Raw genomic sequence first — 14,652 nt, 5'->3', positions numbered from 1 at the left:
GGGTGGGGGAATGGGATAGGCTGGTGATGGGTAGTAAGGAGGGCACGTATTGCATGGTGCACTGGGTGTTATACACAACTAATGAATCATCGAGCCTTACATCGGAAACCGGGGATGTACTGTATGGTGACTAACATAATATAATAAAAAATCATTAAAAAAAAAAAAAAGGCACCCCTCAGAAAACACACACGCCATTTCCTCTCAGAGCCCGTTCGTCCGAACTTAATCACATGCCTCACAGAGGCCTAAGGGAGTCTGGGAAACATTCTGTCTAGTGGGGCCGCCATATGCCCAGCTAGACTTTATTCCCATGGAAGAGAGGAGGATGGCTCTTGGAGGACAGTGTTTCCCCTTGATGCAGGAATGGACTTGCAGTGGACAAAAGCATATGTGATTCGTGAACAGTATCATTAGGTCTAGAAAACACGACTGAAGTCCAGCCTCCTCCATTCATAAGTGAGAAGGTGAGGCCTGAGAGGGGAAGGTCAGGGTTAACACAGCGGCTTGAAATGGCTGGGCCCACACACCAGCTGCGTGGTAACCATGCTTCCTGGCCTCGTGACGATTTCCCACACACGTTCCCCAGCTCTGTGTTTCCCACAGCTCCTGAGGTCTAATCATGTCCTCTAGGCCCGGAGAGACAGTGTGGCAAGCTCCAGGGTACACTTTCCACAGGTGCTTATGAGCAGTAGAATGCAGTGTCGGGTTCCGTTTCCGGCCTGCTTTCTCGTCTTCGCCTTCTGTCGGTATCAGTCTGTCTCCTGTCCTGTGACCTCAGGCCACTTGCTCCGTTGTTTTGTGTTTTGGTGAGTCTTCCACACATTAGAGACAGTATCTTCTGCCCCTGCTCTTCTCCTTAAGGAAATCCGTAACAAAATGCTTTCCTCTGCACAGTACCTGGGAGACAGTAGGCACCTAATAAATGCTCATGGGATTAGTGGATGAGTGCGCTTGCACGCGTGAATGAACGCACCCCTCTTTGGCCTGTGACGATGACATCCCTGAACCTTCTCCTCTGTCACAGAATGGATATGAGGGGCTCTAAATACATCTCCCACGAGCAAGGAGGAGGTCACCCTGATTAACCCTGGCCAGGAGAGATCCCAGTCACAGCAGCCCCAGACTCTCTTGCGCTGAATTCTCCCAAAGCCGTCTCAGAATTCTCAGTGGGGGCAGCCAGTGCCATCGTCACACCAGGCCACGTAGGGACACCCTGCTTCCCACGAATCCCCGTCCCAGATGTGGAAAGTCTAGGCTGGGGATAACAAATTGGTTTCCTTGTGTGCCAACCTTGATCTGTTGGCAATGCTGCGGGATGACTGTGTTGACAGGACTCTGGCACTGCTTCCAGATTTGGGGAAAGAACTGTGATCGATGAGTGATCTGTGCTGGACGTGGAACGAAGGAGCCATGGTACCTGCATGAGGCCTCTGCCATTCCTGGAAAAGGCCCTTTGTCTATTGAGACAGCCTTTGGTTTTCATCTGCCATGAGCCACGAAACCACTTCTTCTAGGACTAATTACTAACGCCCGTGGGACTAGCATTTAAGAGAATACATTTGAGGAAATACTATCCTAGACTAGACCATCTGGATTACCCCTTGCCTGGGGTACCCTTTCTGAGAGAGCTGACCAGAGCCAGGGGTACGGTGAGTAGCCAGGAGAGTGAAGCAAGTGCATGTTCTCAGAGGTCGTCGTGACCTTGGCCTTGAGTGTGACCCCTGAGCCTCTCTGCCAAGGCCCAGGAACTTGGTTAAAGATTTCTTCTCCAGAAAGAGGAGGTCACAACTGACCACAAGTGCTAAGATTAAACCAGCCTGTAAATGCCGTGTGTTTTTTAATCTGCTCGTCCTCCTCTGGGCGGGACACAGTCAGGAAGATAAATGAAATTGGCATTTTTTATTACGCACCTAGCTCGGTCGGTGACTCCCCTGGGCAAGGGGGTGAGTGTTTATCTGCACGCCTCATTTAGCCCGGCCTTCAGCTCCTTCACTCGCTGGCCGCTTTCCTCCCGTGCCCGTCTGAGCCCCGACTGTGTGAGGCACTAAGGGTGGCTCATTAAGCTTTTTGGGCCACCAGGCAACCATTTCTCACATCCCTGCTCCATGGGCTCCAGCAGCACTGACGGTTGATAAATACACCATGTACAAGACTTGGAGTGCCTAGCGGTGGGGGAGGGAGGGGCAGGGAGCCCGGGTCAGTGCCAGGAGCCCCCCCATCCCATGTAGCATTAAAAGCCAAACACATTCCCCTACAGGGCCAGCCAGATAGAAGTGGACAGAAAAGAACCTTATCCAAGCCAAGTTCTTTGGCCCTTGTCTGACTGCGTTGTTGCTGCGTGGTATCGCCCTGTTGGTGATGACATGGGCCTTGGCCAGGTGGCCTAGGGGTGAGATGCAAGGTCAGGGTTGTAGCCACACCTGAGAGTGGTCAGAGCCCTGGAGCAGCTGTATCTTTGTCTACTCCCATCCCCAAATCAAGAGCCTAGGTTTCAGAGACTGGCAGTGGCTGGGATGAGAATTCTTCTGCCACTTATGCTGTGTCCTTGGGGAAACTTGCTTAGCCTCTCTGGTGGTCAGCTACCTCCTGTGCAAGACAAGGGTTCTGTAAACATCCTCTGGCAGTTGGAGCCCCACCCCTGCATGTGGAGTTCTTTTCCATATGGTGATACGGCACTTAGGGCTTTCTCCGCTGCCTCTGACCTGGAACCACAGAACAAGTGGGCCCCTTCCCTCACCCCGGCAAGGCCTCCGCCTCCACAGACAACCTCAGTACCCATCAGTGACACAGCTACAACGCAGACATGCTTTAAGGCCTCTCACCAGGCTGAGGGCTTCTGGATCTGGGAATGTGCTTTCAAAGGGTTGAGTTTGTTTTGTTGTAACTTATCAAGGGTCCTGGCCTCTGGCCTCCGTGGTCTGAAGGAGTCAGCCTCCATATCTGGGAACCAGGGAAGGAAGAAAAATTCACGCCGTCAGGTACCTGCTTGTCGACAGAGGTGCAAGTGGAGGAGGGCTAACCTGGGCTGTCTTGACCCCCAGGCTGTCCCACTCCTCAAATCAGCCTCCTCCACATCCTCGCTCAGGACCACTCTGCAGGGACCCTGGCACAGCTCCCAGTGGGCCACAGGCAGGAGAGCAGCTGTGTGTGTAGAATAGAGATGCTGGTGGGGACAGAGCTTGCAGGAGGCCGGGGACCCATCACGATCCCCCGTCCGCAGCCCACAGCGACGGTCCATGCTATTTATCTGCCATTACGTCTCAGCTCGCCCACATTCCAGGAGGTGCTCATCTGGAATGATGGAGCTGGGTCTGCCCTTCGAGGTGCTCAGCAGAAAGGCCGTTTTCTCTCCCTCATTCCAACCCCATGCAGGCAGCAGAGAGACATTGATTTTTTTCTCCCTTCAATTTTTTCTTTTTTTCTTGCGGCAGCCAAATGAGGTCAGAAGTTAAATTAGTCCTTGGAGGTAAAAAGCAGCCGCATTCATATCCCCTCTTTCTGCTGACTTTTGCTGGAGTGCACTGACAGGTTCTTTTTCTGTTCTTTGCAGATTCAGTACGGGAGGAGCTGGGAAGATCTTATCCGCCTGTGGAACCCCTGGGGCAAGACCGAATGGAGAGGACGCTGGAGTGATGGGTATGGCTTCTGGAAACCTCTCTCCAGCCTTCATGAAGGCCTGGTGTGCAGAGAGCACCTGCCCCAGGAGGGCGGCCCCTGTCTCACCTGGTGTGCATCTCACTGCAGGCCTGTCCAGTTCACACCTATGTGTGGCTGTTGGTCCATCTCCCATTCCCATGATGCCATTCAGCATGCATCTATTAGACCCCTCCTGTGTGCTCTCTGCACTGAGTGTACTGTGTTAGGTGGTGCTGTGGTATGTGTACAGATGACAAGACCCAGTGTCCAGCCCCCAGAAGGCTACAGTCTAGCACTCTGAACCCACATACCCAGAATTAGCTGACTTTTTAAAGGGTTGGGGAAGGAGTAGGACAGATGTTAAGTTCTACTTGGCAGAGAGAGATGGAGAGAAGGAGCGTCATCCCATAAGGGACCCCATGGGATTTTGATCCTGATGACACCATCAGGAAAAGACTTCATTTTGGGGGGAGTTGGGGCACTGAGGCAAAGATCTGGCCTCCTGGGTTGTCCGTCCTCCCTACTGATCTGGACTCCGATGTGTAACTGGTGTCTGGGCTCACACCTTGCCCATAGGAGGAGTGACCGGAGCTGAGCGAGTGTCAGAGGCCCCTTGGCCGTGTACCACTCAGCTGCTCTCTGCCCCAGCTGGCCAGTGGGGACGCGGCTCTGTGGTCAGTGGTTCCCTGGAGCTGGGCTCGCATTTCCCAGCTGCCAAGAAGACTGATCTCTCGTCCCCATCCGTGGCTAAGAATAAGACAGCTCTCCCTAGAGGGCCAGCCGGGGACAGGCTCCCTGCTCCTCTGGCAGCCGGCAGGGTAGGGGGAGGCGATGGTGGGAAAGAGAACAAGGCTGGAAAGGAAATGCAAAGCGTTCAGACAAACAGGTGAACAGCACCCAACAGCAGTGAATACAGTGAGAAGTGAGTTCTGGAAGGCAAATGCAGAGTTGGCCAGCGTCCCTGCCCTACTTTCGGGCTGCCCAGAACCCGGCCTGACGTTTGAGCCCCAGTAGCCTGTGTGCCTGCTCGAGCGGGCACTCAGCAAACGGAAGATGCACAGACACTGGAGCTGGGGGTAGAGAAGGGGGAACAGGCGGAAGAGGGGGAGCAGGCAACATGGATTCATAGAAGAACCTGGTGGGACCTCAGATGCCCCCTGGAGCACAGAGCCGCTGAATCCCCTCCACAGAAGGGGCCTGAAATTGCGGCGCATGAACCATGGGCAGCGTTGTGTTTTCACTCGCTGTTCCCCTTCTCCTTTTATCTTGCCTCTATTCTTTCTTCCTTCCTGGGGATATCCTTTCCGCACTCGCTTTCGATATAAATCTTAGCCACTTCTGTCCTTTGCCAGTTCCCTTTCTCAGTCATTACCCCAAGCTGCCAATATGGCCCAGGGGGGCTATGTGATTAACAGAAGCCCTGACTCAGGGTTGGCTGCTGGGATTGGAGTGCAGGAAGGGCAAATGTCAATGACACATTTGCCCTGGGGAGGAGAAGAGGCGACAGATTCCACCACGTCTCCTGTGCTAAATATCGCGTGACTGGGAAGGCAGCAGGGGCACCAGACCTTAAGGAAGAGAAGCTTCCCATGGGCTGGCATGTTGAGGGCAAGCTTCATGGATAGAGTCGAACTTAAGTTCAAGCAGGAAAAAAAAGCTATCACCAGGAAGGTGGGGACATGTAGACAACTGTGCTGAGCCAGGAATGCTTATAGTGCGTCCAGGGAGAGAAGTGCTGGGAGCTGGGGCCAGAGAGCCCAATGCCAGCTTGGGAATTTGGGTCTACACCCTACGGGCACGGGATTTCTGAAGGCCCTTCAACAGGGCGAGACACGTGCAGGGCAGAGAACAGCGAGGTGGGCCTGGCAGCGCTCTGAGGGTCACGCACCTGGCTGTGCTTAGGTTCACCACGTCCCTCCAGAAAGTGACAGGAAGGGACTGGAAGAAAGTGACAGGGCCACACGATCACCATCTCCGTGCAGATGGTCAGTGCCCTCCCTGCTTTCTAAGGAGTGGAGATGGATGGAGGGAGCCGGATGGTCTAATCTCGGCCATAATTGAAATTTCAGACGCACACACTTAAAGGCAAACTTGCATGAATCGATAGCATATTGATTTACACTACATTTATTTTCCCTTACACACTGCAGAAAATGTAATTATCACTTAATTATAAAATTGCCGCTTTACAATAACACATCTCACTGGCTGAGCCTGCCGCCCGAAGCCTGAGTGGTGGGCCCTGCCTTGCTCTCCCAGCACAGAGCTGACCCAGGCCCTCGATGCAGGACGCCAGCCACTCCTAGAGACAGAGCCATGACGCGTTTGCGCCTCTGGGACCTGTTGCTTATGAGCATGTCTCTGCTACGAGGAGCTGGCTGAAGAAAGGACAGCTGCTCCCTTCTGCCTGTGAGGGCCTCCTCCTGCCCCACAGACCCTAGGACTGGCTTCTGGGATACATTATCCCAGTGAACTGGGCAACTCTATGAATTAGGCAAGCAGAAAGCTATTGCATGCCCGCGTGCCAAGATGGTGTGTTAACCCCTGTGACGATGTAATGGTGAGAGAGTCTCCCTGAGCTCGTGGAGCTCGGAGTCCAGTGAGGGACGGCAAGAAAGAAAGCAGCACTTGAAACGCGGGGTACTAAGTGCTGAGACGTAAGTGGTACAGGGCGCTCTGTGGGTTCGGGGGGGGCACTGACTCTCGAAGTAGAGTAGGGGCACTACGGGGGCACAAGCAAGGTTTCCAACAGAGGTGGCTTTTAGGAGGAAAGATGAGTGACGTCCTCGGGTTACAGGACTGAGAGGAGGAAGACTAGCCCAAGCAGAGGGAGCCTGGCGGCGAGGCCAGGGCAGGGACAGGTATCTCCAAGGAGATGAAGACATTCATGTTCTGAGCGCAGAATTTAAGGGTGGGGTGTGGGGGGCAGTAGGGTGCTGCTCGGTAAAGCCACAGAGGTACGCAGAGGCCAAGGTCCTGTTTCGGGAGCTTGAACTTCATCCTGAGAGGGAAAGGGAACCCCCGATGTGTTATAAGCAGGGAGATGTCAGAAATCTGATTTTGGGTCTAGAAAGATCATTTTGATGGCAGTGTGGAGAGTGGATAGGGAAGTGGACACGACTGCATGGTGGGAGACTAGTGGGAAGTCCAAGAAGGGGGTGAGGGGTCATGAACCAGGAGAGCTGCAGGAGGACTGGACATAAGTGGGTGGCATTGAGAGGAGTTTTGGAGGTGGAATCATAAATCACTATTTGGTGGTTGCTTGCACATGGGAGGTATAAGGACGTGGCTTCTCGCCTTCCCACGGCCCTGCGAGAAGAGAGGTGCGGTTTGGGATAGGTTGGTTTCCAGGTCACCCTGGGCTCAGGTGGAGACACGGCATGGCCCGTAGCGTGTATCCGTCTAACGCTAAGGGAAGAGGATCTGACTGGAGACCATTTAGAAGCTACCAGCGTACAGAGAATGACAGAATTCTGTCCCTAGAGAGAATGAGACCCTCCACGTGCACCCCCAGAACTAACGGAGGCCAGGGCTCCTGCTGGGGCACATTTTGCTGAGATGCAGCGCTTCGGGAGCTCTCACCCTATCTGTCTGTCCGCACTCAGGTCTCCGGAATGGCAGAAAGCCCACGACCAGCAGAAAAGACTGCTGTGTGAGAATAAGGAAGATGGCGAGTTCTGGTATTTTTCTTTTAGCTTCACTTACTGCTCGCACCCTCAATCCCTACCCCTTTCCCTAAACTTCCGTGGGACTAGAGATTAGCTTTGCAGAGACCTGTGTAGAAGGGGACTCTTTTTTTCCACCAAGACACAAAAGCTGTGGATGGGAGATTATTTGTGTGCTTTCTCTTTGTGTGAAAGGTGTTTCAGTTCTAAAATGTTGGAACTTCCAGGAAATGTTAATGGTAAAAGGGAATGCTGGCCCCAAAGCTTTGAAATCAGTAGTTTCCTGGAAGCCAGGATGCCTGATTATCACAGCTGTGCCTTCCACACCACCTTATGAGGACCCAGCGTCCCCCTGGAGCTCCACAGTCTTCCAAAAGAGCAATTCAGTATTAATCTCCCAGCCTTGACTCTGGAGCTCTGGGTGAGACATCAGTGTCCTCACCTGGCAGCTATGTAGGACTAGATGTTTTAAAAACACATTCTCAGCCATGTGCTCACATCTTAAAGGATAATAAGGACATTTCCCTGAGAGGTTGTATGGTTTGCTTAGGAGAGTATTTAAATGAATTTAGCACATGGGAAAAGGACGCTGGGTCTAAGGAATCAAGAAGCAGAGAGACAAATGTAAATTAGAAAGGAAAAATATTTCCAATATCTCCACTTTAATCACAATACAAGGTGGGATTTTATTTTTTTCCTATTTTCTGCCCTTTTTTAAAATTTAAATTCAATTAGCTGATAAAGTATATCATTAGTTTCAGATGTCGTGCCCAACAATTTATCGGTTGAGTATAATGTGATAAGCACTGGGAATTATACAAGGTGGGACTTTAGATGTTGAAACTGTTCTGATAAGGATCTCAACAATGAATTTGGGGTAGAGTGTGAGGGAACAGCAGTTTTCCTAGCACCATGTAGGACCCAGAGCAGAGGGAGACGACAGTCATCCTTCATGGCCATGAGAGGGACATGCGGAACCCAGAATTTTATTCAGTCCTGCCCTCCCAACAGGAGGGCGAAGTGTACTTGACCGTGAGTGAGCCAGAATGAGGCTCAGGTCTTTGGCTAGGACAGGGGTAAGTCCACAAATACTGGAACTGATGGACAAAGGTAGAGTGGAGAGATGGGAACCCTCACCCTAGGGACAAAACCGGTAAAATGACTTGTATCTGTTTATAACAGGATGTCATGTCAAGATTTCCAAGACAACTTCTCCTGCCTGTATATATGTAACCAATTTCCAGTCGGTCTGAATGAAGGAAGCATGCCTCATGACAGATGGTCCCAAATGACGTTTAAGAATCGGACAACTCCAGGAGACACCACAGGTAGTTATGACCTTGGTAATCTTCTGCTAGGTGGAACAGCCAGCCCTAGCCCTGTCCTGGCTTCAAGTCTCAATGGCTTTTGATTCTAGACCATCAGCCTGAACTTGAAAGGAGAGGAATCTGCTGGTCTAAAGGGACAGCTGTTCTTCTTCAAGGGAAACCGTTGCTGGTGGGCTGGGTGGGAGAATCTCAAGTGTGCCTCCCCTGCCCTGTCATGCTCCCCCACCATCCTACTAACTTCCATCTCCCAGGAGGAAGACAGGCTCACTGCTCTCCAGTAATTACCCAGGACGGTGGGGAGCTGTGGAAACAGCACTAGACAAAAGTCAGGGCTTGGGTTACACTATCCCTTTGCCCCAAAAAGCACCATCCAGACATAAGAGAATATGCCTGCCCCATGCTGGTTGGTGTATCCTGGAGCAGCACACTGAGATCCCAGAGGTGGGCACCTCAGAACCTGTCTTCGGGCTCCCCTGAGATGAATTTTGTTGAATGTGACCTTGGGAGGGTCACATATTTTCACCGCACCTCCAGCTCCCCATTTGCCACACAGATGAGTGAACTAGTTCCCCGTGAACACGAACCTGAGTATGCTTACGCATCCTCGAGAGGAGAAGCTGTGCAAACAAGTGTGTGTGTGTGAGTGTGTGTTTGCACCTAGATGTGACCATTCCCTCTCCTTGGCACCTGCCTGTTGAGAATGGCTTGCTTGAATGACTCCCCAGGTGTCCCTCTTTTCAACCTCCAGGATCTTCACTCTGCCGGTCGGAGAACCTAGGCACCAGGAGGCCATGGATGGACTCTTAAGGAACTGCCAAGTCACACTTGGGCAGTAAATTGACTGATTCACCTTCCAGAGCCTCATCTGTCTGACTTTTGGGCCAAAGTCCCCTTCCCTGGATATAGCGTATATCAATGAATTAAGCAAAATGTTACATTGGGGCTATTCTTAGCAATTCCTTGCGTGGGAAAAAGGGAAGGGAGCCAGCGAGCAAGTACGTGCTGGGCACCGCTAGGTACACTTGGATGCATCATCTTGTTCAACCCTCGCAAGGAGGAGCCTCTGCGTCTGTCCGTTCCCCTCTCAGAGCTTCCCAACCTGTGACCTGACCCTGCTGATGTGTACTGATTCATCTCTATCCTGACTTACCTTCATTCTTCCATGTATTTGAATCTACCTTAATCACCTTACTTCTGTCTCCCAAAAGCGCTCCCAAGAGCTCCCAAAGCGCTGGGCTCTGGCTCTGATGAGCACACCTGGGTAGTAGAGTCCTGTGAGTTGCCACCCCTCTGCCTGTTTTCCTCTGTCTCCATTGGTGCTTGGGGACTGACATCATTTCAAGGCTCTGATGGTTATCGCCAATGCACAAGCTCATACATATCTGAGTTCTTATTATGATAAAAATAGCCCTCAACTTTACCGTTAAGGAAACATTTTCACCAAGGGGGGATATACTTCCCCTCCTTGTTTTTAAGAGGAAGAGACGGAGGCTTACAAAATGAAGAAGGTTGTGCCACAGCTAGTAACTGTGGGGACTGGGACCCGAGCCTTAGGTCTCCAAATCCAGAGTTTCCAACACAAGCCACCAGAGCTTTCTGAATCAGCATGCCTAGATCTAGGAGTCATAGAAGCCCAGCCGAGCTCCAGTGACAGCTCTTTCTCATGCAGAAGGACTTCCGAGGGGCACGCAGTACATCTTCTCTGTGCCAGAAGGCACGGAAAGCAACAATGTCATCATGTCCGTCAACGTCATGCCGCAGAATTTAAAGGCGAGAGACAAATTTCCGCTAAGCTTCAAGGTGTTCAAGGTAAGGCAGCCTGTATCAGGGCTTACCCTTTCAGGCATTTGTGCATTCTTTGGGCAGAGAGAGCAGCTGACCAGGCTGGGAGATTCCAAACACAAAGGGCTCAGAGATCAAACACAAAAGGCTCTAGGGTTCACCTGGTTCAATAAATAAAAACCTGGGCCTGACAGGAGATCAGGCTTGACCAGGCTTGCAGTGGGACACACCTCCTTCCAGTGTCACTTGTCAGCATTTCCTGGTATGCTGCAGGCTCAAATGCTTGTCACTCAAAACGTAGTCTTGTCCAAGACCATCTGTTGCTGCAGTGCGGGTTTCTGGGGCCGTCCCAAACCTTCTGAATCTGAACCTCCATGGACAGAGTCTGAAAATCCACATTGTAACAAGCTCCCTGGGTGCCACTTATGTGAATTAAAGTTTGAGAATCATTGACTAAACTTTGGAAGGAGTTTAAGGAAAAAAACCAGTCCTGGGTATAAAACCAGGAGGTATGTTTTCTCTTGTATTTAAACCAATATCCAGCCCTACAGCTTAGTGGTTGGCTTGTGGGCATCTGCTTGGCTACTCACCCAAGGTCAGGTTTTCCTCTCCATCTGGCGTCCTCTCCCACCATGGCACTCCCAACAAGCTTTGCAGTTCCTGAGGGACCATCCTCCCACCCGCAAGTCTGCACACACCCCACTGGGAGCAAGTAATCAGGGAGCTCATTTTTTAAAATACTATTTAAAAGTGCTACAAAAGAAAATCTGATACCTCTGCTCCCACCTCCTTTACCAAATAATTTAATGCACACCAAAGATAAAGTGAATGGTTCTTAAATCATATGCTCCACATCCTCTCTGCACTGAGATAACTAAGACCACTGTCTTTATGGTAGAAATGAAGGAACTGAGGCCCAGCAAGTGAAGTGACATGGTCCGAGTTAACGGCAGAGCGGGGGATTGGGCGCAGATGTCCCCCAGGCCTTCAGTCAAACATAACCATCACCTCTGTGGCTGGGGCTCTGATTATAACATCTCTAGGAATAATCTTCATTCCTGTCCACTGAGCCTAGGGCAACAGTCAGAAGCACAGGTCAGCGCATGTGTGACAGGCAGAGCTCCTGGGTACTCTGCTCACGCTGGGGCAGTCCTGTGTCCTAGCCGTAGTTCACTCTAATGAGAAGGCTTCAAGTGATACCGCACTTCAGACTTTGAAGTGTGTTCATATTCATTGCTTCAAAAACCATTTTATAGATGTGGAAGCCAAAGCTGAGAAAGCATAAGTGACCTGCCCAAGGTACAGCTAGGAGGTGACAGAAAAGTGCTTGATACCAGAGCTCCTGGTCCCAGGTCCCGGTCTCTCAGTGGGGCTTAGGTGCTTGCTTTCCTCGTGATGCTCACGGCTTGAAGGAAAACAGTGATTCTGGCTCTAGAAGAAGGAGAGGCCTTTGGGTTCTAGTTCTGAGCACATTTCTACTTCCCAGTTGTGTGATATCAATGGAGAAGCAATGGTTGGGGTTTGGCACAGTACTTCTGAGGTGCCTGAAACCTGCCAAGGCCATCAAAGAACATTGAAAGGTGCAGCGATGGGCAGTTGTCATTGTCCTCACCACCACGCACCTGAACGCTCTTCCACTTGGTGGAAGGCAGGGCCTAGTTTCCCACCGCAGCAACCAAAGAGGCCAAGTATTTCCTCTCCCCACCCCCTGGTTGCAAAGGGGTAGATGTGTGAGCCAGTCTTGTCCAGTTAAATGCTCCTTTCATGCCCGCTTCCCCCATCCCCACAATCTCAGTCACTTTGGGTTTGGACTCTTGAGGTAGGACCAGCCAAGGGATTATTCATAGCAAATCTTGGGGCCCAGCAGCAGCAGTGCAGACAGATCCTGGGCTGGCATCCAGCTGTGTAGCTGTTCCCACTGCTTCCCACCCACTTTCCCAGCTGCATTCTCTAGACTTCTTGTAAATGGCTTTTTGCTCATCCCATCCTGGTTGGTTTCCTTTGCTTCCAACCAAGAATCCTAAGTGATTCAGGTACCTTCTGAGAGGACTCTTGTCCTCAGAGTCTCCTAACTCACCTCTGAGAAGAAAAAAGGAAGGGGACTGGGGAGGAATTGAGGCATCTGGTCTACCCAGCCAGGATTGACTAGTTCTCTCTCTCTCACGAGGCGAGAGTAGCAGGAGAGGATAGTCCTGCTACTCTCTCCTGATGAGGACTACTGCCTCTTCTGATGAGAGACAGAAGCCCAGAGAGGGAAAGAGGGCTGCTTCAGCACACGGGAAGCTGTTCACATTGCCATCTATGAGGCATCATATCACGGCAGCCTTGTTTGTGTTAACTGATTTGCTCAAAATCTTTATAGTTCAGGAGCCCTGGCACGATTGTAATCCTATCTGTTTTTAAATGCTGCCGAGCCCATTTATCTACTTTTCAGCCAGAGATGCATTTCTCAGCTGTACACTTTGCTAAAAAGACTCTCAGACCTGAGGTCTCCTCAGGCTCCCTGCAGGTCCCAATGGATCTCTCAGGATCCTGATTGAGTTAAACACCAAAAAACTGTCCAGACTATGGCAACTCAAGAGACACTTGGGTTCCTTTCCCAGTTCAGCTGAGAAATACACTATGTGCATGCCAGCCACCAGACTCTCAGAAGTCTGTAGGGCTCTGATGGTGTCTGTGGGTAAATGCTGCTTGTATGACGGCTACGTATGGTTCTCTGGCCCTGGCGTGGTCCTGCGACCCTCAACTCCGGGAGCACCGCTATGTCTTCCATCACAACAAACACAGGTGGTGTCTGAATAGGCAGAGGAAAAGGACAGGGGCGGACAAGCCATTTCATCTTCACCCCAAGGCTCCCCCTCCTCACAGGCTGGGACTTTCCACCTCCTTCCAGCTCACTCTTGGTCTCCAGAAAAGTCTGCCTGGGCAAATCAAGTGGTCTGTACACATGGTTGCAGGGGGTCGGGGGTAGTATCAGCAGGGGGAAAGAACCAAAACCCACAGTAACCATGGAAGACGGTGTTGGGCAGTGGGTCTTAATCACCAAGGAAGCAAAGCAGCTTGCTTTATTCCCACCTCTGTTCCTTAGACTGCTGGGACTGTTTCCACATCCATAAAACGGTCCCAGTGTCTGCTTTCAGGGTTACAGGGAAGCACCTTGTGGATGGCAAAGTGGTTTAAAAATGGGGCTGCAATATTTCTAAAAAAAAAAAAAAAAAAAAAATGGGGCTGCATCCTCAGTGCTTCCTTTGCCACATGGAAAGACAGAATGTAGGCATTTCCCTAGTCAGATGCACACGTACCTTCCCTACAAACACCGGGAGGTCTAGAACAAATTCCCGCCATATTTTACAGTGGCACGATGGAATAAAAGAAATTTCCTTGCATTGGAGCTCCTGATGCTGGGAAACTGACATTTGATCTAGGTTCTGCCTTACCCCTGCCCCATCGACATCTCATTCTTCCCTTGATTTCTCATCATTGCTATAAAGAGTAACCACATGTGGCTGAGCTGACGAAGGGAGAGACTCCTCCTCTGTTTCTTTCCCCCTTAAGCTCCCTACAACCTATAACAGGTTAGGTTTTCTTTCCACATCTCTGCATAGGGAATGAGTCATGCTCCCATTCCATGGGGTGTGCAGGGAAGAGGCTGACCGCAGGAGGAAGGAACGCGGGGCCCTGAGCCAGGCTGCTGGGATCTGCTTGCCTTTGTGTTTTGGTTTAGTTCCTGAATCGGCCTTTCTTTTTCTTCCCTGCAGGTGGACCCTCAGGTATGACTCAGCACCTTCCCATGCCTCCGTAGCCATGCATTGGTAAACTGCTACGCCTCTTCCAACACCCGTAACTCTGGCTCATCTCCTGCTGTTCGGTGGCTACAAATTTAGTCTTGCTCTGTCTTGTAACAAACTTAGACTCTCCAAGTAGATCGACCGTGCAGGACATATTTTTGCCGTCCTGGTCTAAAGGCTGGACCCCTCGAGCTGTTCTTTGGTTTGAAATCTAAGAGGGGCTGCAACCGTGAAAGCATCCTTGAGAATTTGGCCTCCGATAGATAAGACTGATGCAGCCGGTTCTTTCCTATTTAAGATAAGAAGCAGAGCTCTCGGCATCTGAGGGGGACTTCAGCCTCATAGTCTTTGTCAGCCCCCGAATCCACCTCCCAAAGGATGCGCGCTCTGCAAATGCACCTTCAGGGCATATCTAGCTCCTCTTACAACCAAATTGCCACCTCTCCTGAG

General features: G+C 51.2%; 1 protein-coding gene across 1 annotated transcript in view; it reads left to right on the top strand.

The window, feature by feature from the left end:
- CAPN13 (calpain 13) overlaps positions 1–14,652 on the top strand; it is an 87,298-nt gene that overhangs the window by 48,126 nt on the left and 24,520 nt on the right. Inside the window, exons 8-13 of the mRNA XM_008700560.2 lie at positions 3,554–3,639; positions 7,245–7,319; positions 8,487–8,707; positions 8,997–9,073; positions 10,262–10,441; positions 14,173–14,184. Coding sequence (XP_008698782.1) covers positions 3,554–3,639; positions 7,245–7,319; positions 8,487–8,707; positions 8,997–9,073; positions 10,262–10,441; positions 14,173–14,184 — 651 coding nt within the window. The remainder of the gene's footprint in view (positions 1–3,553; positions 3,640–7,244; positions 7,320–8,486; positions 8,708–8,996; positions 9,074–10,261; positions 10,442–14,172; positions 14,185–14,652) is intronic.

Source organism: Ursus maritimus, unplaced genomic scaffold (assembly GCF_017311325.1).
Source record: "Ursus maritimus isolate PB19 unplaced genomic scaffold, ASM1731132v1 scaffold_6, whole genome shotgun sequence".
NCBI classification, from domain to species: Eukaryota; Metazoa; Chordata; class Mammalia; order Carnivora; family Ursidae; genus Ursus; species Ursus maritimus.
Note: the sequence above shows the minus strand (reverse complement) of the source record. Positions and strands in the feature narration are given on the sequence as shown.